This window comes from Phaenicophaeus curvirostris, chromosome 14, assembly GCF_032191515.1.
Source record: "Phaenicophaeus curvirostris isolate KB17595 chromosome 14, BPBGC_Pcur_1.0, whole genome shotgun sequence".
Lineage (NCBI taxonomy): Eukaryota > Metazoa > Chordata > Aves > Cuculiformes > Cuculidae > Phaenicophaeus > Phaenicophaeus curvirostris.
The window spans coordinates 18,224,453-18,248,289 of NC_091405.1; the positions used below are offsets into that span (position 1 = coordinate 18,224,453).

The following is a 23,837-nucleotide window of genomic DNA, read 5'->3' on the forward strand; positions in this document are numbered from 1 at the left end:
CTACAAGGAACCCTTATAAATCAATACTGGTATGGTCTTACAAACAAGCCAAGCAGGAAAGTGTATTTTAGCTAAACAGCCTGTTTTAAAATTGGTCTCTAAACCATCTCAGACTCTCAGCTTCCACTTACAATAGCAAGATTTGCATTGTTGGGTGTTTAAGTAAACACCAGACTATTTCCATTCCCATTTCTGCTACAATTTAAATAATTTTATCTTTAACTAGTAAGATAACAATGCAAACAAAATGTATCCAGAAATAGCTTGTGGAGATTTTACAGAAAATGGGTTTTTTTCCCCTTAAATCTGAAAATTAATATCAGATCCCACAGTGCTACACTGACTGGAAAGGCACTGTGCAGACACTGTGTTTCTAACAAATGTACTTATGTATTTTACAACAACATAAATGCACAAATCTGAGAACTCCATCAGTCTAAAAAAACACTGGAAAAAGAAACATTTGGCAAATAGTGGCAAGAGAAGTTAAAATTAGAGATGGGAACACCTCAAGCTGACCTTTCTGGAAGAGCACCTCAAAAGTGAAACTTTCGCCTGAAGCACAGAACGTGGCTCAAGAGAGCACAGATACCTCTTATCAGCCTCTCAGGGTTTCTGTGAGGTTCCTGCTCTCCCTGACTCTTGCTCTGTGAGAGCAGAACACTGGAAGGAGAGACAGGCTAAACGGCACATCTGCCGAATCGCCTGTTGCCTGCAGCACTGGAATCGCATGGTGGTATCTGATGTGGAAGCTCACATGCTTTTAATTATCTCCTCTTCCAATCTGTTCTTTCCCTGGCAACAAAGCTGCAGTTCCTGACGAGCTGGACAGGCGCCCTGACACAATAGGTACTGGCAGTGTTCAGAAAAATGAAAAAAGTAAAACCAGTAACCCACACAGAATGACAGAACACAGGTTGGAAGGGACCACAAGGATCAATCTGGTCCAACCTTTCTTGGCAAAAGCACAGCCTAGACACAATGGCCCAGCACTCTGTCCAGCTGAACCTTAGAAGTGCCCGGTATTGGGAAATCCATCACTTCCCTGAGGAGATTATTCCAAGAGCTGATTGTTCTCATTGTGAAAAATTTTTCTCGTGTCCAACCAGAGTATCCCCAGAAATGACTTGTACCCGTTACCCCATGCCTTTTCCCATGTGACTCCTTGAAAAGAGGGTTCATCTTCTTTGTAGCCACTCTTTAAATACTGGAACATGACGAAAAGGTCTACCCTAAGCCTTCTTTTCTGAACCGACAGATGCCAGTTTTAAAAGGAGTTTACCATGATGTGCTGGTAATAGCTTCTTTTTATACAATGGAAAGAGCACAATGAAAGCACTCAGGAACCTGCATAATCATCCTATGTTCCACACATGGAGAAAATCTTTCCCATCATCTTGTTCATCAAGAGGGATCGATAATCCCACCAACAGCTGTTTCACACACATTTGCCTATCTCTTCTCTTTGAGAAATGAGAATTCCCCTTCACTGGAAGTCACAACATACTGTATAAACACAGGTAGCCCCCGCTGCACTGCATCCTCCTCTGACTTCATTTTCCCCAGTATAACCTAACCAGTCAAGGCAGCCATCTGTGTGCAGTGCTAAACAGAGCATTTTAATAAACAGCTATAAAAAGTTTCCTTCTTGCACTGAACCAGAACAGATTCAGCCTCTGGTTGAACCAGCACAACTGTAAAGAGCTAAATTATTAGAAATCCTTTCTAGTCCTGAAAGCTGACAGATGAACCTGACAATATGGAAGGGATTAAAAATAGCAAAAAAGCCATGCAATAAATTCAAAGTAATCATGATAAAAATTCTAACCTTTTAAAAGACAAAGACTTGTTTAATAATAGCTATTATTAAGCTATATAGCTATTATAGCTACTTTTAAATACGAGTCAGTCATATAACTAACACCCCACCCCAAACGAAAATCAATCCACGGGATCTTAGCCACAGCCATTCTGAAATAATCACTGATTAACACTGGTTTTATTTTCCCCCCTCAAGGCATTTCACGGCAATCACCCTAAAATCCAGAATCCTCTAACGCAAACTTTTTATTTTGATACTTACTGCACAAAATTGGGGAAGAAGGTGTCTGAAGAGTCAAGGTTGAACCATCTTTGCGAGTGATGTTAACACGGAATACCAGCCTAGCACGTGTGCTTTTTTTCTTGGAGCCAGCAATCCCTATCCTAGCTTCAACATCAGCGTTTCTCAGCTTCAGTATTCCCACACAATCAACCCTAACAACACAAAATAGATGAAAGTTTAATACTGTTTAAGTTCAGCATCTCCTAAATTTTAGGAAAAAAACAGATTAAGCATTGAGTATCACAAACTGAGAACGTGATTTAAAAGTTTTTCTTAGACATTTAGCTTCATTAAGTGCCTGGTGTGTGCCAAGATGTTCAGACTTGCAGCTGCTAACTAGACCCATCAGGAAAAAAAAAAACAACCTGTTTCTGAAATCAAGCTAATAAATGGAAATACTTTTTTAAGAAAAAGCTACTCACGCCAGTGTCATATTGTTGCTTGGGTCCAGTCCAACCTCAATAACAGTAGTCCCCTCTATATCCACTTCTTTACAGGGAGTAGTGTTTCTCCCAGTAACTCTGCAGGCCTGGTAGAACCCATGTGGTTTCACTCGACCCGAGTCATTTCCCACGAATACCTGCAGCACCACCGGCTCGTTGTGACCTTCCAGCTGCAACACAGCAACACAAATTCAATATTGCAATGCTTCTCAATTAAAACAGGAAACATTTTATGCAGATGAATTTGAAGTGAATCTGCTCCCAGTGTTGCTGGAGACAATCCTAAAGGAAGAAGGAACAAAAACTTTTTCATCTAGTTTATAAACAAAATGCTAATGTTTTTCATCTTTTGCCATGTCTTCTCCTATTAAAAGACAAGTCGGTCATTTATCAAACAGATTAAATGATGTGTCACAGCACCAAAGTCTCCTTGGCCAGAAACAGCATCACCACAGCCAGCCAGTGCTGCTTTTCTTCCCCAGTGTTCTCATTAGAAGAAGACACAAAAGGGGTGCAAGAACATCTCTCATCATCTGGATGGTGACCGTTCCACCTTCGCAATAGTGTTAGCAAGAAAACATAAACATTTGCTACTGATAGCTGGAAATTCTCCACTGACACTTTCCATTCAGGATCATCTTTTTCCCCACACAAGTCACTTGAATAAGGTCTGTTTATACAATTTTAATGTCACATATTGATTGTAGACTCTGTAGTTTTAAGTCATCAAGTGACAGAACTTGTTTCTCCTCCTCAGTCTGCTTAAGGGTTACACATCAGAATGGTTGCCCATCGCATGCACTACCTGAAAAGAGCAAGCTTCAGCTGCCCAGGGAAGCTGTGGCTGCCCCATCCCTGGAGGTGTTCACAGCCAGGATGGACAGGGCTTCAAGCAGCCTGATCCAGCGGGAGGTGTCCCTGCCCATCGCAGGGGTTTGAAACTGGATGGGCTTTAAGGTCCCTCCCAACCCAAACCATTCTACGATTCTCTACTTAACTAGACACATTTTAACACTATTCTTCCCCATATTTAGAACACTTTTGCCTTTTGTATATTTTTCCCCCTAGCTCAGATTTCCTGAAAATCCACTGACTCATTTGGTCTGTCCAATCCTGGTAGACTTCTATTTGCAGGGTATGAACTAGTCTGCCTATTGGTAAAGCAAGCTTGAGCTTCCAGGAATTCAGGAACACCAGACTCTTCCAAATAGAATTTTCACTGATGGCTGCTAAAGGGTAACTGGGAAAGGAATTAAAAGGAAATTCAGATGAACAAAGGCCCATTAAGAAAATTCACATAAATGAGCACTACATCACCATAGCAACAGGACTATATGAATGGATTCTTTTCTTTCAAAATTTTACTGGATTTCTACATTACTCAGGAGAACTGAGTGAAGCATTGGAGATGTTTCTAACATCATTGAACAGGTCATTCTCCAGTTGTGCTATAATTCTGTCTGAAAGACAGACACTGGATTTGTGGACTCAGATACTTCTTATTAAATAAAAGGTAAAACAAAAAAATTCATGCACACAAGAAAACCCCACCGCTCATTTATTTTTTTTAAATAAACCTAGTTTTATATCCTTAGTGATACAGCATAATGATGATCCACTGTCACGGACCATCAAACAGTTACAGCATTTCACTATCCTAGCTTTGTATGCTTCAAATGTCTATTTGCAGTTCGTATAACTCTAGTCTAACAGGACACATCCCAGATTACACATCACTGTCTCAACATAAAGCTTACTGTAACTTTGTGATGAAAACAAGACGTCTTGTTAACTGCAATAAGAGATACGGTATAGCCTCTACAGCAAAGAGCTTGCAAAGTCTGTCTCCTTCCCTCTAAAAATAAAGATTCTAGGCCTATTTGAACTGACCAGTTCCCATTCTACTACAGCATCCCTTGGAAGGGAATCCCCACCTCGCCTAACGCTGAACAGCCTACCTTTACAGTTGGAAAGCCTTGCTGTGTCCGGTCTTTCACTGAGCCCCGGCTGCCTTCAGTCAGGTAACGAGCCCTGTGCTGGGTTTCCGGCTGTACCACTATCTTCAGCTCCTTCCCCTCACCCTTAGTCGGATACTGACCACACAACATTGGGGTCTTCTTCCCTCCAGCTCCTTTCTGGTTCTCTGATGCTCTGGGAAGTCAAAGCAGACCATTAAAAAGATGTTATAAGCAGCTCCTCAATAAAAACAAACTAAATCACAGAAAAGCTAAAAAGATAAAAGAGTGTGTATTAACGGATAGAAGATTTATGGTCGAGAGCAGACTTCGGAATTCTCTGAGAAGGAAACCTGCAGGATGAAGAGGAACGGTGCTTCCCTGCCTCCTCCATCCAGAGCAAATAAGAACTGCTTTTCAGTGAGTAAACAAAACTGAATGGAAAAAGCAATTAGCATTAAACTGTGTTAACAAACAGAAGAAGGCTCATAATCTGCTTTTTCATAGTATATTTTACAGCCTGATATTATCTGAATAAGCTGTTTCGCTTCTGTAACAAATATACGTATGTACACACACACACTGAATGGATTTAAAGTTAAATGATACTTCTTTAAATAGGAAAACAGCCACATGCCTGTCTCCACCTGAACTTGCATATCCATGCAAACGCTAATTTCTGTCAAAACAGATGGACAAATTTACATTAAAACCAAATCAGCTATTGTAAAAAGCTCTGACATAATTGCACCAATTTTAAATCTGCAGTGTATGCAAAGGCTGTTTCTCTCCAGGTGCACACCTTAAGCTGTACTGAATGTTGTGTCCAGTTCCATAATTAAAACCTGAATGAGGAAGCCCTCCAAAGTATAACATCATCAATTTTGTGTTCTGTTTAAAGTACAATGGAAAATACCTCTTGATTTCAGGCAGAGCAGGTTTGAATAACGATCCTGAACTGAAGCCTGATGAACCCATTCAACACCAGTACTGGAAACAGGGCATGGCAAGTGGTACAGGCAGAAAAAGGGCTCAGTGAGATCATGCAGAAGGTAATGCTCTTTTTTTACTACCAAAAAGTAGTTTCTAACAGCTAATGACTCTGAAGAAAGCAGTTTAAAATAACAGGTGTCGACTGCCTAAAAGAAAAAAATCTTGTCCAACGTGCAACATACGGAAGTGATTTCTCCAAGGCTTTTTCTCAAGGAGAAGGGTGAAAGAAATGGTTGGGTTTGGTTTTTTTTCCAAAATCCTTTACTGAGAGCTTTGCCACCGCATGAATTTCTCACTAACCTGACGCTCTCTGCCCAACTACACTAACAGCAGCAGCACCTTTCCTAAAACTCCTGCTGGGCACCGAGTGGCACAAGGCCACACAGTACGCAAACTCCTCCAGGTCACACTAAGCCCTGCACAGCCTGGCCCAGCACTTTTCCTACAGAAAGTTCTTCTCCTGCCCCAGGGAAGGCCAGGCCCTTTGTCCCCTGCTTCCACCACACCTCATATCCTTGAAAGTCCTATTTTTCACACTCTCAGTCCTACTAAACCTTCCAAAACTCCATCTTAATGAAGGGTTAAAACAGACGCCACTGAGCTGTTACCCACTGTATGAATTTCATTCATGTTTTTCTGTTTGTGAAGGTTAATCACGTCTTCATGGGGCTGCCCAGCATGCTGCCACCTCAACCAGCTGAGCCCAGGACAGATGCCCAGCACGCAGTCCTGCCCTGCTCGCTCAACTTCAGCCCAGCGGAGAGGCAGCATCCGGATAAAAAAACGAGTACAACAAACCACAAGCGTACCACCTTTCTGCCAAGGAGTTACTCTGCCACAGTCTAGTCAAACAGGCTGTTTGAACAAAAATAAAAACACTGTGTAAAAACAGACCTTCTTTTAGGAAAATAAAAGGAAGGATATTCTTCAGTGTAGCATACACAGAACCTGCAACACACTAAATAAATTGTACTTAACACCACCGCGCTCTTTGCTTTTGTAAAAGTTAAATAAAACCTCTAAACAAATTCAAGCTTGTAAGATAATCGCTTTCTCTAATCTTCCTGTCAGGACATTGCTCCAATGCACTTTGAATGAAAGTCTTCCCTTTTTCTTACTCAGAATTTTAGATCGCACAGCTACAGTCTCTTAGCTTCCCACAGGGAACGCAGGAAGGAATGCTGGGCAACCCTCACCACTGCATTATTCAAAACACCAGCCCGTGTCCCGTGCTCTCTGCACGTCGGTCAGGCAGGCTGAGCACTGACCTCGTGGGGGAACGCTCCATGTAAAGACATCCCATCGATTGCTTTGCCTGATCCTGTCACACCTGGAAGTTCCGCCTCCAAAATTTCATACAGGAGACTGTATGAGATACTGAATCTCGAAGGGAAGCATTAGAGAGGCAGATCATCAAAATGAAAATCACTTTCAACACTCAAAACAAGAGGGCTTAGACTTGTGACATTAATACTTCGGCCTCTCCATCACAACTGTTTTCCTAACAGTACTTTACTCATAAAGCCAAGTTCCCTTAATTGTCAACATACTGGTATTTCATACATTGTCACAGATACATGAAGAGATGCTGTCTGGCAATTATTCTGAGCGTACTCCCTCTAGAAATCTAAAGTAATTGTTAACTTTCAATCAGATTAGCTGAACTTGAAAGCAATTGTAAAGCCTTCACAAGAACTTCTCGGCCATCTTTCTTGTCAAATTACGAGGATATATCATTTACACATCCTTTTAATTAGTTTATATATATTACTAATATCTATGCACATACAAACAGTAAAATATTTCACGTACACACATGTATTTATTAGCTTAACTGTTAGCAGACAATGCTTCCTCAAAGCTGGCACTTCTTTTCTAAATAAAGAAATGTAAGTGGCAAACCCCATGACTCAATTAAAACTGATTTCCTGGGTTAAGGTTTCCCTGGTTCTGCACTGGACCAGGGAAACCAAGGATGTCGGAAATCTGAGACGCTTTGTCCTAAACCACCATTAATTCATCCATTTCTAAAAAGGCTTTCACAAATTCTGTGTTTCCACAGGAATATATTTTCTTCCTTCCTAGCTTTTAAAGACAACTGACTAGAATCTTTTTTGAGGCAAATGCTATTTCCACTTCACGAATCAGCAAGGGTGCTTTCCTTGCTCTTTTCTTCAAGCCAGAAGTAAATGAACTCCCTTGGCTGAACTCCATCAGGCTGGAAAGTTTAAAAAAAAAAAAGTCACTACTGTGACCTAGATTTGTAACACTCTATCTCCACGTTCTAACAGCAAAATTTTCTAATATCTTGGCCATTTCTTATGCCAGAGCTTTTATTCAAAAGGACAATTCCATTACAGGAGTTCTGCTGCAGTTCGATCTTGCCTGTATACGATACACTAGGAAAAAATGATGCCTGTCTACCCCTGAATTCATGGAGCACTGCTCACAGGACCGATGAGTGTTCACTGCTCAGCCCCTCATAGTTTGGGTGATGTTACAGCCTTGTGATGTTTTAGACTGAGATCACATATACTGTTCCAGAGTTTACCAAATCTCCCCTTTCTCTCCAGAGATCGCATTTACAGTCACACAGTTCTTGCCTTTCAATAAAGCCTCTTCCCTTTGTGCCCCGTCTCCTTTGTGCTCAGTGGAGGCAGTTTCCCAGTTCCAGGCAGCTGCTTTACATATGCTAATGTGCTTCTTTGGGTCTGCCATGTCCTAATGTTCTACTTTATTATCAATTTCAGTCAGTGAAAACAAGAGATGCTGGACAACTGCAGTCAGGCTGTTGTAAGGAGAGGTCTGAGGAGCCAGGAGCTGGCGGCAGAGCCATCGCTCCGGGTCCCAGCCAGGATACGGCACCCAGGCCTGCACACTCTGGAGAGTTTCTCTGAATCACTTTCTCACAGTGAAATTTTAAGTATGGAACTGCAATGACCCTGGAAATACAGACTACAGGCTCTTTCCCTTTGGGATATGAGAAGTTCATAATCTTTCCCATCAGTCAAATTTTAATATTCACCATTACTGTGATGAACATTAGAATGTACTGCAAGCACATACACAAAAGCAAATCCAGAAACAAAATAACACCCCTTTCAAAAAAAAAAAAGCCAAATCTATGCGCTTGGCCATTGTAAAAGTAATAAGAAGCTACAAGTTAAAAAATAAAGTATGCATCAACACACTATTGTAAACTGATGGACTTTTTCCTCTTTAAGCAACTACTGAAATGCATTTAGTGAACAGTGTGAAGTGGGAGAGATGAGAGACCACCACCCAGGCGTGCCCACAACAGACACACGCATGCACACAACCCAGAAGCACAGAGACAAACAGGATTTATTTCTGAAAAAAAAATCAAATACAGAAGGGAATTCACAAGGAAAAACAGAAGTTTGGTTCACCACATCAGCGTAACATTTTATAAAAAAGGATGTGCAAACTGAAATGAAGAGAAATCTTAGCAAGCCGTTAACTTCTACTCCCATCACGCTCTCTATTTGATAAATAGAGAGATAAACAGCAGGTGAAGTGCACAGACTGAAATCCTCACATAAAATCCTGGAAAAAACCAGTAAGATTTAAGATGCAGCCAGTCCACTTCTGCCTTTATTTTCAAATACAATAACGTTTTCACTGCCACTTTATAAATGGAATTGTGCAATCTTTTAGGAATTTCACTTAAACAAGAATACAGATGAGCTCATCAGTGCTGCGCCCAATTGTTGCAGGGAAGTTTAGCTTTATCTTCTAAATAAAGATTAACAAGCCTAATGAGAACTTATGGGCTAGGATGCAAAAGGGAACAGCAGAGAAGGGATTTATGTGAGAAACTGAGCAGAACACTTGATGGGGCATGGGGGGAGTTTTATTAGTTTGGTTTTACATATGGTGATAGAACTTTTTTTTGGGTAAAAAAAAAAAAGCAGATACCAACCCATTTCCTGCTTTTGAGTTGCCTTTGCTGTCCGTGCTGAGCTGAGAAAGGACATAGTGAGGAGCTTTGGCACTGTCGGCATCAAATATATCCATGTTGGACTCTTCACAATCTCGACGTTTGATCCCTGGCCTCTGCTTTGGATTTCGTTTGCGTGATTTACGTGGCACCTCAGTGTTATCATTGTAGGAACTGGTACTCATGTTACTGAAGTTGGAGGGTGAATCCTCCATCCACATACTGCAGCTCTGTTCTGACTCCAATCCACACCCCTCATCCTGGCAGGACATCCGACTGTTGTCCAGCAAGTCCTCAGGTGGTGGCGAGATGTACAGGACTGTGTGTCTCTTCGGCGTTGACTGCTGCTGCTGGACTGTGTTACTGGTTAACTGCTTGTCACTTACCCCTCTGGTACTTACCCCCACGGCTGAGGAGCAGCTCTCCACTTGCATAGCCTTGCTGTCGGTGACTGAGGTAGAGTAAATGGTAGGACTGGAAGAGGTGGTAAAGGAGCTGCAAGCACCGCCCATGGAGGAAGAGGAAGGAGCTGAAGAAGCATCTGCGGTGTATAATTCGCAAGTAAATACAAGATACAGGGTTCTGTGTGTGCTGGCTATAGCAGTCCCATTGAAATAAAGCGATTTATGAACCGATTTCTTTCCCCCGACAAATATTTGGAATTTGGCAAGTTTTAGAAGGTCAATGCGTAAAGCAATACAACCTAACCAATACAGTACTTTGGAAATGTCCAAATATGACTTAGTATCATTCACTGCAATCAACTTTTTGTTTTAAAACTTAATGTTAATTCATAAAAATGGCTGCAGGTATAGAGAGCTTTCAATGCCTCCACTCGACTAATTATTTGTATAGAAGCCATTTCGTCTAAAATAATGGAAGCCCCAATGCAAAATGCTTATAATCCACATTCAATGCCAATCAAATCATTTATTGTTTTCATTTTTGAGAAAGACGGGACTGTGCTTAGCCACAAAATATTAAAATAAGTTTCTAACCTATGAAGCAGAGAACTACAGGTCATTTTTAATGCAGACACTCCCTGCTTCAGAGGCAAATCCTGGAATAAAAATATGAGAAAATAAATGAGAAAAAGAGCTGCTGATTATTCCATCATAAATGAGAAATAAAATATAAAATCAACTGAGTCGGTAGGCAAAATGGAACTGGTATCAGTCACTATGACATAGCTGTTTATTTTGAAGGTTCAAAACGGGGATGAAATATCTGTAATGGTGACAAGAAGGCATGAAATTTCTGTAATTTGACTCAGTCATCGAGACTGATTTCTCTCAGATTTTATCAGTCGCGTCCCCTCCACGTACAGAGAGAGTTCTGGACAGACCTCTGAGAAACCCATATTAGCAGGACATCTCAAACCTTCTCCAGAGGTCACATAGATCACTTTGTTTCAGAAACACGAAAGGACAGCTACACAATTAAAACAATATCCTTAGGATTTCTGGAGAACCACAGAATCCTTTCCACTGAAGAATTTTAATGGACGAATCAGCTGAAAACATAGGCTAAAACGTTTTGGAGGAAGCGATACAGACAAACATAGGTCTTTACTTATTTAAATCAGCTGTAGCTCACTGAGGAATAACTGGACTTTATGTTCAGATTTAAATTTCCTAGGGGGTTGACGCTAGTTTCTGTATTTCTGCACTGCTGACTACACCTTACACCATAAACCAGAACCACAGAAATAATCTAGTTTGGAAACAAATTGTACATAATAAATATAGATAATAAATATACATAGTCATACAATGTTTGTTCAGCTAGTTATTAGTGGTGTAGCGGTAACAGCTATTATTAAGAGAAACACAATGTTTTCCCTTTTATTTTTTTGATTGTTTTAAAATTCCAAATATTATATTACTCTCTCGAGACTAAAAGGTTTAGAGACAGTTGAGCTACTTTATCCAGTTTAAGCTGTTTAAAAGTAACAGAGTAAAGTATGTTTGGCCATGTTATATCTATCTAACAGCAAGACTTAGCAAACAATCCTATAAATCAGCCCACTTGTGCTTATTGATGACTGATGATAATTTTTAAACCATTGTTGTTTCTTACAGCTTGTCTGCGCTGAATGAACTTAAAAGTAACCCTACACTACTTCTGAATGTTAAATTTAGTGGTCACTACAGTTTATCAATAAACTATTCTGCTTTGATCTTCATGGCAAGTCCCTTCCCCAAACCTCCAGTGCACCAGGAGCAGATGAATGATACCAGTTCCATTTCCCAGTTTGTTCTTTGGCAAATATAGTGGCTGAAACTGGAGAATTCAGTCACTTCGAACTGCATTCCAATTTAAAGGCAAATTTATCCTTTCTATATCATGCATTAATGCAATGCTTTTCTCAAAAACATTTATAGGATTGGCAAGAACTATTAACTCTAGATATTAATTTCAGTGACAATATTTAGGAGCTGATTTGCAGCCACTTTGAGTTGAGAAGGATCGTTGCTATTTGGCATGTTTACTTTGCTTTTTGTTAAAACAGAATTAGTTTCCATTCATCGTTTATGCACTCAGACAGTCAGAAACAGCAAAGTGCAGCATGCACACAGCAGATAAACTGCACGCAAGTGTGTGCAAACAGGATACGTGGAGCGCACAGCAGAGATGCTGTAGAGCCGGGTTACTGAACAGCAGTATTTACCCCCTTTAAAATCAATTCTTCTTTTAACAGCTCAAACAGACTGTCATGCACAGTACAGTGCAGTGTACATACATCTTGGTTTTGCCCGTCCATGACAAAGACTTTAACAAAACCATAACTACGTACATTTAGCCTTATATATTCTCAAATTAACGCAGGGCTCTGGAATTGGAAGGCTTTAGCTCCAACAGATGCCTATCATCCCCAAGCATTTCCCTCCCTTTCAGGCAGTGAACAGAATTACATTCACAACCAAGAGACTGAAAAATTCAGGTGCTTTCTGAACACAAGAAGCAGCCAAGATGTAGGGAGTAGAAGGAGGGATGCAACACACGTGGCACAAATGCATGCTGCTAAAAAAAACTGGCTAATATAGATCAGAGACTAAGGGAACACAAAGCAAAGAGCATCCCCGTGAGCAAATCAGTGCAGTCTTTCCTTTTTCAATAGCATAAAGCATTGTACAAAGAAAACTCATTGTCTCCCAAGTTAGCAACTAAGGCAATGACATATATTTCTATAGCCTATTTTCTTGTGACGTCAAACAAGGGATTCAGCCTCTTAAAAATGGTCTGAAAGGCAGGAGAACGGAGAGAAAAAAACCCACTACTTGGCATTGAGGGAGTCTTGTCTTTAGATAATACACAGAGCCAATCCTGAAATCCTTGTCCATTCTTTCCAAAGAGACCTTTAAATACAACAAGGATTACCAAGTTCTCGAGAAGAAACAAACAGTGTCCTGATGACTTTTGTTTTAAATTGCAGTTGGAGTGCAAAACAAACCATTTCCAGACTGGAAAGTTTAAGATTGCAAACACAAATAAATTGGAGATAATTTTGGTTTTACAAGTTTTTCAGCTACCTGTGACCAGCCAGGATTTGCAGAAAGTCATACAAAAACTTGCTTTTTTCACAGAAGTTAACCTGCCCCCCATGCAACCCATGATGCTATGTTCAGAAAACAATTAAAGGTCACAAATTAAGACTCACTGCACAAGGCAAGGTTTAGGTGGTGTATAAGCTCAATTTCTGAAGCATATTTGTTCACTAAATTTATTCATTTACCTAATAAGTCATGTTCTTGATAAGACTTTCATATGTTAATTGGTTTATTTCAACCACTGGACACAGAAGAACAATTTCAGAACAAAACCAGGATACTATGTGCAAAATTTCCAGCATCAATCCTCATGTTGCCAAAGGTTTTAAAAGGTAAATAACAGAACTTACAAAGTGGCTGCAAACCTGCTTTCAACACCTCACATGCCAAACCTGGGTTTCTACTTTTCTTCTTCTTGTTATTACTGATGTCATGTCAAAAACTTTTCCAAAAAGTTTAGTTTCAAATCAGTATCAATTCACTATTTAGAAATAAAACAACAAAACAAAAAAAAAAAGGAAAAAAAAAAAGAAAAAAAGAAAGAAAGAAAAGAGACTTATGAAGAAGTCTGAAAACAAGACCGACCTATACCCTGGGTGAGATTGGATGGGTTAAGTGTCTCTGGCACTATTTGTCTTCACTATTGACAGACACTGTCACACAACCCACCACTCGATGCCTGTCTCTGAATGGCGAAGCTAGAATGCAAGTTAAGTGTATTAATAGAGAAGAAAACTAGCATCCCAGCAAATATAATAAAGCAATCCAATTCACCAGTTATTAAAAACACTCAGATTCAAGATAGGTAGGTTAATTTAATTTACATTAAGCCCAACAGTGTAAATTCCCCTTACATTCACATGCTGAACCAAGCAGTGTATTATACTTTGGGTAAATACATCAATCAATCGGGTTTTGTTATAAATGATATCCGTTGTTAAATTAATACTCAAGTTTAGGTATCTAAGTACAATTTTTGTTAGTGGCTCACACACACCAATTCCATGTATCTTAGATCCTCCCTGCTCGCAGCGATAACAGCCTGCGTACAAGCAAGTCAGAACTCTAGGACCCTCAGCTGCTCGCCTCAAGCTCCTCCTGTCATCTCTTCAGCTCCAGAGTTCGCTACCCTAGAAGAGTGACGAGGATAAGACAGAACACTCCAATAGAAGAAAGTTGTTCTCTTATTCCTTAACTACATGGTTGCTTTCTTTTAAGAACTCCTCCTGGCCTTCACAAAGTCTCCAATGCTGCTACTGGAAGAAGATGCCCCAAAAAAAAGAGTACCACAAAACTGTTCTTTTTTTGCCCTTTGCTGGCTTGGATCTTCATTATTCATTAAAGAACAGGGAAATCTATTGTCACAGAGTAATTCTTACATCAGAAAGGCTTGAGAATGGGAGCCATGCAAGAATTTGCCATAAAAAATTCTTTTTCGGAATGATAAAAAAGTTTGTGTTCAATTGAGCAGTTCTGGAAAACTGAGGTTACTGACAATATGGGATTCAGGAAGACTGAAAATAAACTTAGTTTAGAAAAAAAGATATGAGCTAGAGTGCATCTGTATAATCCGTTAGGGGTAATTATAAGGAAGCTGTGCTCCAGGTAGAGGAGCGGCTATGCACTTAACACACACAATCCTACACAACTACCCTATTTTAAATGAATTTACACCCAACACATTGTCTTAGAAGTCCCCATAGAATGGTAACAGTAAGAGAAATCTTTGCCTTTCAAGTGTCCCAGAGATGACTTCCCACCAGCAGACAGCTCAGAAGGAGGACAGAATCTCTCTGCCACCCCTGAGCTGTATGGATCATGACCTGGCTTCTTCCAGACGAATGCACGGCTCTCCCATAGCTCCATCAGTCACAGGTTTTGCTAGGAGTAATACTTTAACCTGCTCACAGATCCGTTAGTGCTAACGAAGCAGAGTGGCCAGGACGCTGTGCTATACACAGCATCAGGAAAATGCATCTTTTAAGAGCGTTAGGATCTGGTTTAAATGAATTCCATAAGAAAGAAGTATTTGACATACGACCGAAACAAGCACGCTGCGGACAGGAATCCCTGGAAGGCTTCCTCCTGCGAAATGACAGGAAGGCATTTCCAACTGGGAGGGTGGTGGGAAGGGGAAGGGAAAAGCTTACAAAGAAATGGAAGTTTTGATGGGCATTGGAGATGAACTACAAAGAAGAATTTTTTTTTTTTCTGATAATTTGTTTACAATATGGAATTATAAGCCCAGGACAACAGAATTCATAGCAGACCTGACATCCCTCTTTGAAATTTCTGGTAATTATTTCTAGATCAACAGGAAAAACTGACTAATGACAGCAGGAAGGACAATAAATTGACAAAATATTCTCACTAAAAATAAAATCAAGAAGCTTAACTCCAGCTACTCAGAGAAGGGAAAAAAGAAACCAAGAACACCTCATATCTCCATTTTGAAGCCTTCTTAGAATCTTTAGTTTGAGAATGATGAAATAGCCTGTGGAAAACAAGACCCGCATCCCTTAGCACACAGGCTCTACCACACAGATGATTCAAATATTTTATCCATTTCTCTACAGTAGTAATCAAGAAGCAAAGCTTTGTTTTCATAATTAAAATGGCCAAAGCTGCTTATAGCAAGTATTGCAGTAACAACTCTGGTCTAAAAAGCCAATTACTCCTATCTGGGACAAGTAGTTCATCCCTTTAATTAAAAAGGAGTAAAAAATTGCCATGATCACAAAAAAGTAAAACTTTTTTATCATTTACCAAATATTTTCCCAGGATACAAACTCAATACATCACAGATTAATTGTATCCAAATATAAAGAATACAAAAACGAGTTCAGTAAAAGCATTTCAGAGGTATAAAAATCTGTTTCTCTTTTGTTACAGCAAGAACACTGCTCTATGGAGAATTCAGTCTGAGATAAGAATTGGAAACGATGCAGGAAATACCATCCTGGGGAGAAGTACAAAAACTATGGAAAGAGATACATTCGCTTCTGTGGAAAAGGGAGAGCAACTTAAAAGATCTTGACCAAGCTAAAAGAATCCCATTCGAAGATCTGCTACGAAAAGAAAGAGTGGATGATAAGCAGGGAGGTGAGATTGTGGAACAGTTTTCTTCACTAGGGTTCAGAAGGTTTGAGTATTTCTGTTACTGGAGATAAAAGATGAAAATGCAACCCTTGGTTAAGTGCATGGTTGAAAATAATCCTGAATCATTCCCAAGAGACAAGAATAAGGTGTTCACACACCACCTAGAAATACACCTTTGAGAATGGACTTAAATTAGCAGTGTGGTTTTTAGGCATGAAGCACTTGTTCAATGTTTCTTGATCAACATGAAAAAAACATTCAACCTTTAAGAACTGAATGAAAAGAATCAAGCATCCCTCCTGGCAACCAGAGCTTAAAAATACCACGTAGAAGGCATTATTGAAGCTTCAGGCACATTTATTTCATACGAGAAATCTCCAGGCAGAGCTTACAATGACATTTCTCAGCATGACACCCTCATGCATTTCAAGAGCCTAGAAGATGATTCATATTTAATGTGTTTATGGTACCGCACCAGGCAAATTCCTCCTGTTCCTGTCCCCTGAACAATGACACTTGTATTTGAAATAGCAAGCACAGAGAACAGTTTCTAGCAGTACAAAACAGATCCCTTTCCTCCCTTCTACTTTCCAGAAGAATAACAGAGTTAGAAGCCTGAGACAGCAGATTAGGTTGGGAATGTTGCAGCTGAAAATCCTAGAGTTCTGTTAAATTATACTTGTCTGTTTGATATTCAGAGAGTGGGTAATATCTCTTTTGGCTGGATTAATGAATACGAGATACACATTTATTAACAAATTAATGAAAATCCAATCAGCAACATTCCATTTTAATATTCTTAGAACTGTTCTGTAAATCACAAAACAGATTTCCGAATGGAAGAACTAGAAGTCTGCCCCTGCAAGGTGATTGCTGCTAAAAACAGCCCGTCCTGTTCCTCAAAAAAAACCCAGAGATGTTAACTGCAGCAATAAATATTCGACCTATAATGTGATTAATATGGAATAAAACCCCACAGCAGTGTGATTGACACCAAAGCCTCAAGTAAGTTAAATCTCAGCCAGACAACACCTTCCTCAGTGTTTTGGGATGCAGAGAACAAATTGTGTTAACTACTACAGGAGTAGTAAAAAGGTCTCACCGCTTCAGATCATTCCCTGTAATGAAATCCACTCATTGCTGAGAGTAATGATATCTGGAATCGACTTCTACCTACAGTGTTGCTAGCAGCATTTCAAATCAGCCTTTCCTTTTAAAGACAAGAGTAAACGGAGACTGAACTATCATTTCCCAAAAAAAGCGAGGTTTTAGAACAAGTAAAAGCTGACATCAAATTTTTTAAAAGGAATAGATAAGCAGATGATCTTTAAGGTCCCTTCCAACCTAAACTATTCTATGATCCTATTCTATTATTTCAGACACAGGAACACAAGGCTGCCAAAGCAATATTTCCCCTCTCATCCTATTATCTATACAGTGTCAGCTCCGCAAAAACATACCTATAGCCTGCAATTAAGGACTTGATATGTGCAAATCAACAGTCAACCTTGGTCTTCAAATATAAATGTAAAATATACATTTATGTTTTCCTGTACAAGCACACAGACATGCACAAAGCCCAGGCTCATTTTCCTCTTATTTTCCTATTGAGCAATCGGAGCCCAGCCCAGCCCGACTTCCCATTACTACAAGAGACGGGGCAGCAGGGCTCGAAAATGTAGCAGCAACTTTTCAAAGCATTATAGTAATAATAAAGCAATTAAAGAAAATAGTAAAATATGATACACCCGATGCTCCTTCCTCTGTTCTTAATACCTCAGCTTTAAAGTAAAAAAACTTACCAAAAATACCCAACCATCTGTCCATCCTTGGGTTATAATATATCTTATATATATTTTTATATGTGTATCTTACCTCCCAACATCAGAGGGAGGAACAGGGACTGCTCTATTCGGCTTTCTACTCTCTCTCACTAGTTTTGGATCACAGCCTATGGCCCTGTTTTGCAGGCAAACATTTATCTAAGATGCATGCATTTTCTTTCAAGGCTGTGGACAGGACAAAACAACAACAAAAAAAACCCTCAAAACGCCCACTAGCATGTTACACTAAAACTATATGATATTATTCACTGGTCGAAATGCTGAGGTTGAGCCTTCCACGATGCTTATGGAGCTATGGACTCCCTCCCACGTAACAGCATCAGTTACATTCATGGCTTTGGGCTGGGGCTCATCCCTCCTTCCGTGTCCACACAGCACAGCTCACTGTTGAACGGTCCCGGTCATCACAATTAAGTGTTTATAAAAGACCAAGATTCCATTGTTCTTGCCCTCACTGCAGGGGAAAGTGACTTAGGCAATGAAAACAAAACCAAGCTTTGCTCTGGCTGAGGGTTTCTATTTGGTTGGTCAGGCTTTTTAAAGACAACGTTTAACAACTTGGAGAACTGTAGTTGCTTGTGCTTTAATACTTCTGATCCCAATTTTAATGGCACGTAGAAGCTAAACTGTCTCGTCACAACACTGATGGAAGGTCTCCAAAGCCACAGCTCAGTAAACAATTTAAACCAGCACAAACTGTGACAGCCATTGAGAGAAGCTGGCTCCACCTCTTCTGACTGCTCCTTCCTCACCGCGTTACTCCTTTCCTTGTGCCACCAAAAGCAGACCTGCGGTGAACCCATCCGGACAACTCGGACCTGGAGCAGGGCCTCGATCCAACACACTCTGCAGCATGCACAGGAAAAGCTCTTCTCGCAGCAGTGCTACCAGCTTCAAGACTTTGTGAAACCACACTATCCCTGACACTGACAAGTGTGCTCAACTGAACGAGTCAACTAAGCCCCCTTTCAGTGTTAATAAAAAATAGTATTGAGTTGTTAAGTTTTTTATTCAAGAAAATTGTGCTGCAGTTTAACCAAACAACTCAGGTATTCTGAGGTTTTTTAAAAAGAACTGGACTGGCAGTTAGCAGAGACCAAATACCTGCAGGTAATAGACATTTAGTTCCATTCAGGTTTTTAACTCTTTTCTGTTAAGTACAGAATTAATTAGCAGTTCATGTCTGTCTGTGGATTTAGAGTGTAACAGGGCTTGTGGGATTTTTTTTTTTTTTGTTCGCTTGGTTTTAGGATAAATGTTTCTATAGGATTCGGCTGCTGCTATGTCTTTAAACCAAACTGATCATAAACTATCATGATTTTAGAAACATATGCCCAAATTATTTTTAAGTGATATAAAAATATCAAATCCTTTCAATGTAATAAATAAAACCATCAAATTCTTTCAATGTCTGAAGTTCCACTGTGCACAGTTAAATCCACAGGTTCTCTCAGAAGAGGTCTGGCAAAACATGAATGGTGAGCAGTGCTGTAAAGTTTCTCTGACAAGTCTACAATCACTTCAGTTTCTGATCAAGATTCCTGAACCATGCAAATCTGGGAAACATTCTCACACAAACATTTAATGCACATGAACTCATAGACAGAAAAAAGAATAATGCAGCTATCTGAACCCTCACCATATATATAGACAGTTTTTTCTTAAGCAACAATTTAAGGCCAATTTGGAAAGTGAAACATGACCTTGTGAGAAATGGGTTTCAAATTATAAAAAAAAACTTATTCAATGAAGAAAGATGCATCAATCATGAGCATGATCATTCTCCCTTCTTTCCTCACTGTGCAGATGTTTACTGATATATACAAGTTACTGATAAGAATTCCAGATGCAAGCCAGCACTAAGGCTAACCTCACAAATCAGAACTTTGCCCTTAGATCCTCACTTTTTATGTTCAGTGAGGATCAGTGGCAGGGTCTTTAGACTAAAGTGTAAAACATGACTAAGAGTAAGATAAAGATGAAGATAAAAAGGTCATGCCTCATTTTGATGTGCTGTCAACTAGAAAAAATTCAACTTATCTGCTTATGAAAGTGTGATCCTGAAATACATTATATTCTCATGTATCTGAGAATTTTGTAAAACATTACAATAGAGAGCTATGTGTGCATGGAGTTTAAATGCTAAGCTTTTTCAGGCCTCTTCAAGGAAAACATAACTTTTCTTTCTCCTAACAGTTTGGTAAAAGCTTCATGGCCCGAACTGTTACCTCCTATTTCATTTTTAATCTTAGCTAGAATTCGCTGTTTTACAGCTGGTCAGCATTGTTCCAAATCAGTATTTATGACCTCTGAAGGCAGAGTGCATTCTAGGAGTTAAGAAGTCTTTGCCTAATAACAGACTAGCAAACCAGATAACATATTTCTTATGAAGATATATATGAAATGCAGCAATCATTAACATCGAATACTTTATCGTTTAGATCACACAGTTTAATTTGTTTTATCTATATTCTCCTAGAATGAACTCTGTTACTTCTCCACAAGCTCTATTTTACAATCAAAACTTTGCCAGCACTGTTCATGTTGGCCAGAACATTACAAACCTTAACAAAGCAACTGAATAAATGGGAATGCTTACCAGCAGCAACTACAGCTGGAGGCGGCGAACCTGCCTCGCCACCGCTTGTTTGGCTCATGGATGCTACAGATGTTTCTCTGGAAGGTGGCAACTGCAGCTCCTTTGGGAGAAGGTCATAGACAGATTCTGTTGAAGACAAAAAGGATTTAATCAAAAATGTACTCATGTTCTGTAATAAAAAAGGAATGTTTCTGCCTAAGAGATAGAAACACTAATCCAACCTTTTCAGAACGTTTTGAGAAGTTACATCAAGCACTTGGCGATCTTAACATCATGGAATAAAGTTATTTCAGAAAACAAACCAGCTACAAAAACGCTGAGATACGCATTCTGAAGACTGAAACAAAAGGACACAAATTTGTTCAAACAAAGAAATAATTCATGAGCGTCCACGGAAATGGCACTCATTGAGAACAAAGGGGCAGAACCACACGAGAATCAAAGACGAACCTGTTCTCAGAATTCAAACTGTGCAACTGACTTCCAAAGAGAAAGGCTAATTTAGTACCGCCATCCAGAATATCCTATCAAGTCGTCCCAAAAGCGCTAATTCTTGTTATGTAAGATCCCTTACTTCCTTTTACCTGCAGCTTTTTTTGCCTCAAACTCCTGAAGATGCTCCAAAGAAAGCAGTCACCACTAATAAAACAGCTCACACCAGTCCATCTGACACAGAGAGCTCTTTGACATCGCTGTGGCCGATCCGTGCAGCGGTATAACCTCCAAGGATTTATTTTATGCCTTCTGTATTGTGGAACAGCTACGGCAACCACACAGCTCACCTGACAGCGCTTCTGCAGCCAAGACAAAAAGTGCAGGCAACAGTCTCACATTCAACCTGCTTCTCTGTGCCGATGGCTCAAAGCAAGTCACTGCCTATGGCTACTTCAGCATTTAGTTTGCAAGAGAGACTGAGAACGCATCACCGAGTTCCTCTGAGACAAGCACAGCCCCGCTCAGGCATGAGCACACAGCTGTACGCACACCTCTTCAAGGGGATACACCAAAGATGCACCGTTACAAATGCCCACACTGGAGATGGAAATAACCCAGATGAACAGATACACACAGAATCAACAATTCCATATCACAAGACTTTATTAAATTCCTAGTATGTACTGTTTAGGTGCCTGAGACAGATATGGAGAACAATGCGCATTTTTTAAGTTTTTTTCCCCTATGAAGTAAGAATTATACTCAATTGATCCTAAAGTAAAATATATTTGCGCGGCAATTCTGTAAAAACAAGAAAACCCACAAAGTCGTTAATTAAAAAGCTTTACCTGCATTAGGCTCTGTAAAAAATGACACATACCCAAAACAAATGCACAGTTATACCCACACCCAGCAGTATATAATTGTATTAATAACACAACACAGACCAAACGCTGCTTATGCCATAAACCAGAACAGTTACTGTATTGGGTAAGAGTGCAAATATTCCCACCACTGTCACAAAAGGAGTCCAAGAAAATGTTAAGGCCTTTTTTATAGGACACTACTTGCGCTGTCATGCACCAAATCACAAGCTGCTACTAGCACTGGCTGTGACCTGAGGTGTGGTGTGACCTATGAGGCCAGGCTGAGAGAGTTGGGGTTGTTCAGCCTGGAGAAGGCTCCGGGGAGACCTCAGAGCAGCTTCCAGGGCTGGAAGGGGCTCTAGGAAAGCCAGGGAGGGGCTCTTGATCAGGGAGTGCAGGCATAGAACGAGGGGGAATGGTTTTAAACTGAAAAAGTGCCAGTCACTGCCAGGCAGGTTCCAGTCTGGCACTGTAAGGACAACACAATTTATCACCGAGTGCCACTGTAAATCAAAATCTGCTTTAATACATGGAAGATTTAAAGCAAGAACCCTGTTAAGGCACTTATCTGACTGCTGCGGCATTGGGGCGTGGAACTGGATGATCTTTAAGGTCCCTTCCAATCCAAATCATTCTATGATTCTGTTGGGGATTTTCAGTGTCAGTTCTCCTCTCTTTCCTAAGCTGTGAAGTCAGTCCTCGCACAGAAAACCGGGGAAGCCATATGAAAGAATGGAACGTGTCTACACTTTCCTAAACACAAGCCAGTGTAATTCATGCTCCCAAGCCACCCCATGCTCCAAGAGCAGAGAAATGCAGCCAGCACTGCGTATTTTATAGATATTTGTCACGCTGCATTCTGAGAAAGCTTCTCTGAACCACAGAATCCCCGGCAGTTTTCAGAGAAAACGTTTACTCATTTCCACATTGAACGGCTCCTAGAATCCTGGCCGCCGGCGTAGCTATCAATACATCAAGAAATTCCCCACATAACACGTGGCATTTGGAAACCACAAAATGTGGGTCTATTTTCTCCTGAATTACAACTCTTCTTCAAGTTGAGTATCTGATTTCAAGAGACTGAAGAATGAAATGCTCAGAGTTGGTCCCAACAATGAAAAAAACCACAAATACCAGTCAAAAAGAAATATAGTTCCTATGTGAGAGGGCACTTCCCTACTCAACACATCATTGCCCCCGCAGCCAGCACTTTGTACAACGGCTCCAGACAGCAATCTCCTGTAAATAAGCACGAACTTTCATTTCAGAGACACTAGCACGGCTCCCTACAGGAGGTCAGTGAAATCCAAGCTCATCTGGATCAAAAACCCAGCCACAGGCAGATGTTCAGCACTTCCAGCAGCACTGTAGCCACCTCAACCTCTTGCATGGACAATTACGCCCACTCAGCTTCATTAACAAAGTTATTTTACTTGAAAGTGCACCCTGCAACAAATTCTTCCAACGAAGGCACCTAAGAATCTCCCACAGTGCCCTGTGCAGCGCTGGACAGGCTGATGCCACGACAGCAGTAGAAACAATATTTGAAGCTGCTGCAGTCGCTTGATAAGCACCTCCGATCATGCTGAATATTCTTCTCCATTTAAGCCAGAGCAGGGAGAAGCTCCGGGAGGGCAATGCGACGGAGGCTTGCTGGCTGCACAGGTCTTATGAGGAGCAGCTGAGGGACCTGGAGCTGTTGCATCTGGAGGAAGCCGAGGGGAGAACTCATTGCTCTCTGCACCTCCCTGAGAGGAGGCTGTAATGGGGCAGGTGGTGGTCTCTTCTCCCAAGTGACGAGCGATGGGATGAGAGGAAAAGGCCTCAAGTTGTGCCAAAGGAGGTTTAGATTGGATATTAGGAAAAATTTCTTTACTGAAAGAAGCGTGAAGCATCGCCACTGGCTGCCAGGGAAGTGGTGGAGGCCCCATCCCTGGAGGTGTTCAGAAAGCTTACAGCCTTGGCACTTTGGGACGTGGTTTAGGAG

The 23,837-nt window shown here is 40.5% G+C and overlaps 1 protein-coding gene across 2 annotated transcripts in view; it reads right to left on the minus strand.

Annotated features, from left to right (window-relative positions):
* NFAT5 (nuclear factor of activated T cells 5) overlaps positions 1-23,837 on the minus strand; it is a 64,872-nt gene that overhangs the window by 19,397 nt on the left and 21,638 nt on the right. Inside the window, exons 1-6 of one of the 2 annotated variants that reach the window (XM_069868726.1) lie at positions 20,550-20,675; positions 10,455-10,516; positions 9,439-9,997; positions 4,506-4,698; positions 2,527-2,717; positions 2,084-2,256 (exon numbers count right to left, since the gene is read on the minus strand). In XM_069868726.1, coding sequence (XP_069724827.1) covers positions 2,084-2,256; positions 2,527-2,717; positions 4,506-4,698; positions 9,439-9,968 — 1,087 coding nt within the window. In that variant the 5' untranslated portion in view covers positions 9,969-9,997; positions 10,455-10,516; positions 20,550-20,675. Of the gene's footprint in view, positions 1-2,083; positions 2,257-2,526; positions 2,718-4,505; positions 4,699-9,438; positions 9,998-10,454; positions 10,517-20,549; positions 20,676-23,837 lie in introns of those variants that run through there. The other variant, XM_069868725.1, reaches the window with a different exon arrangement.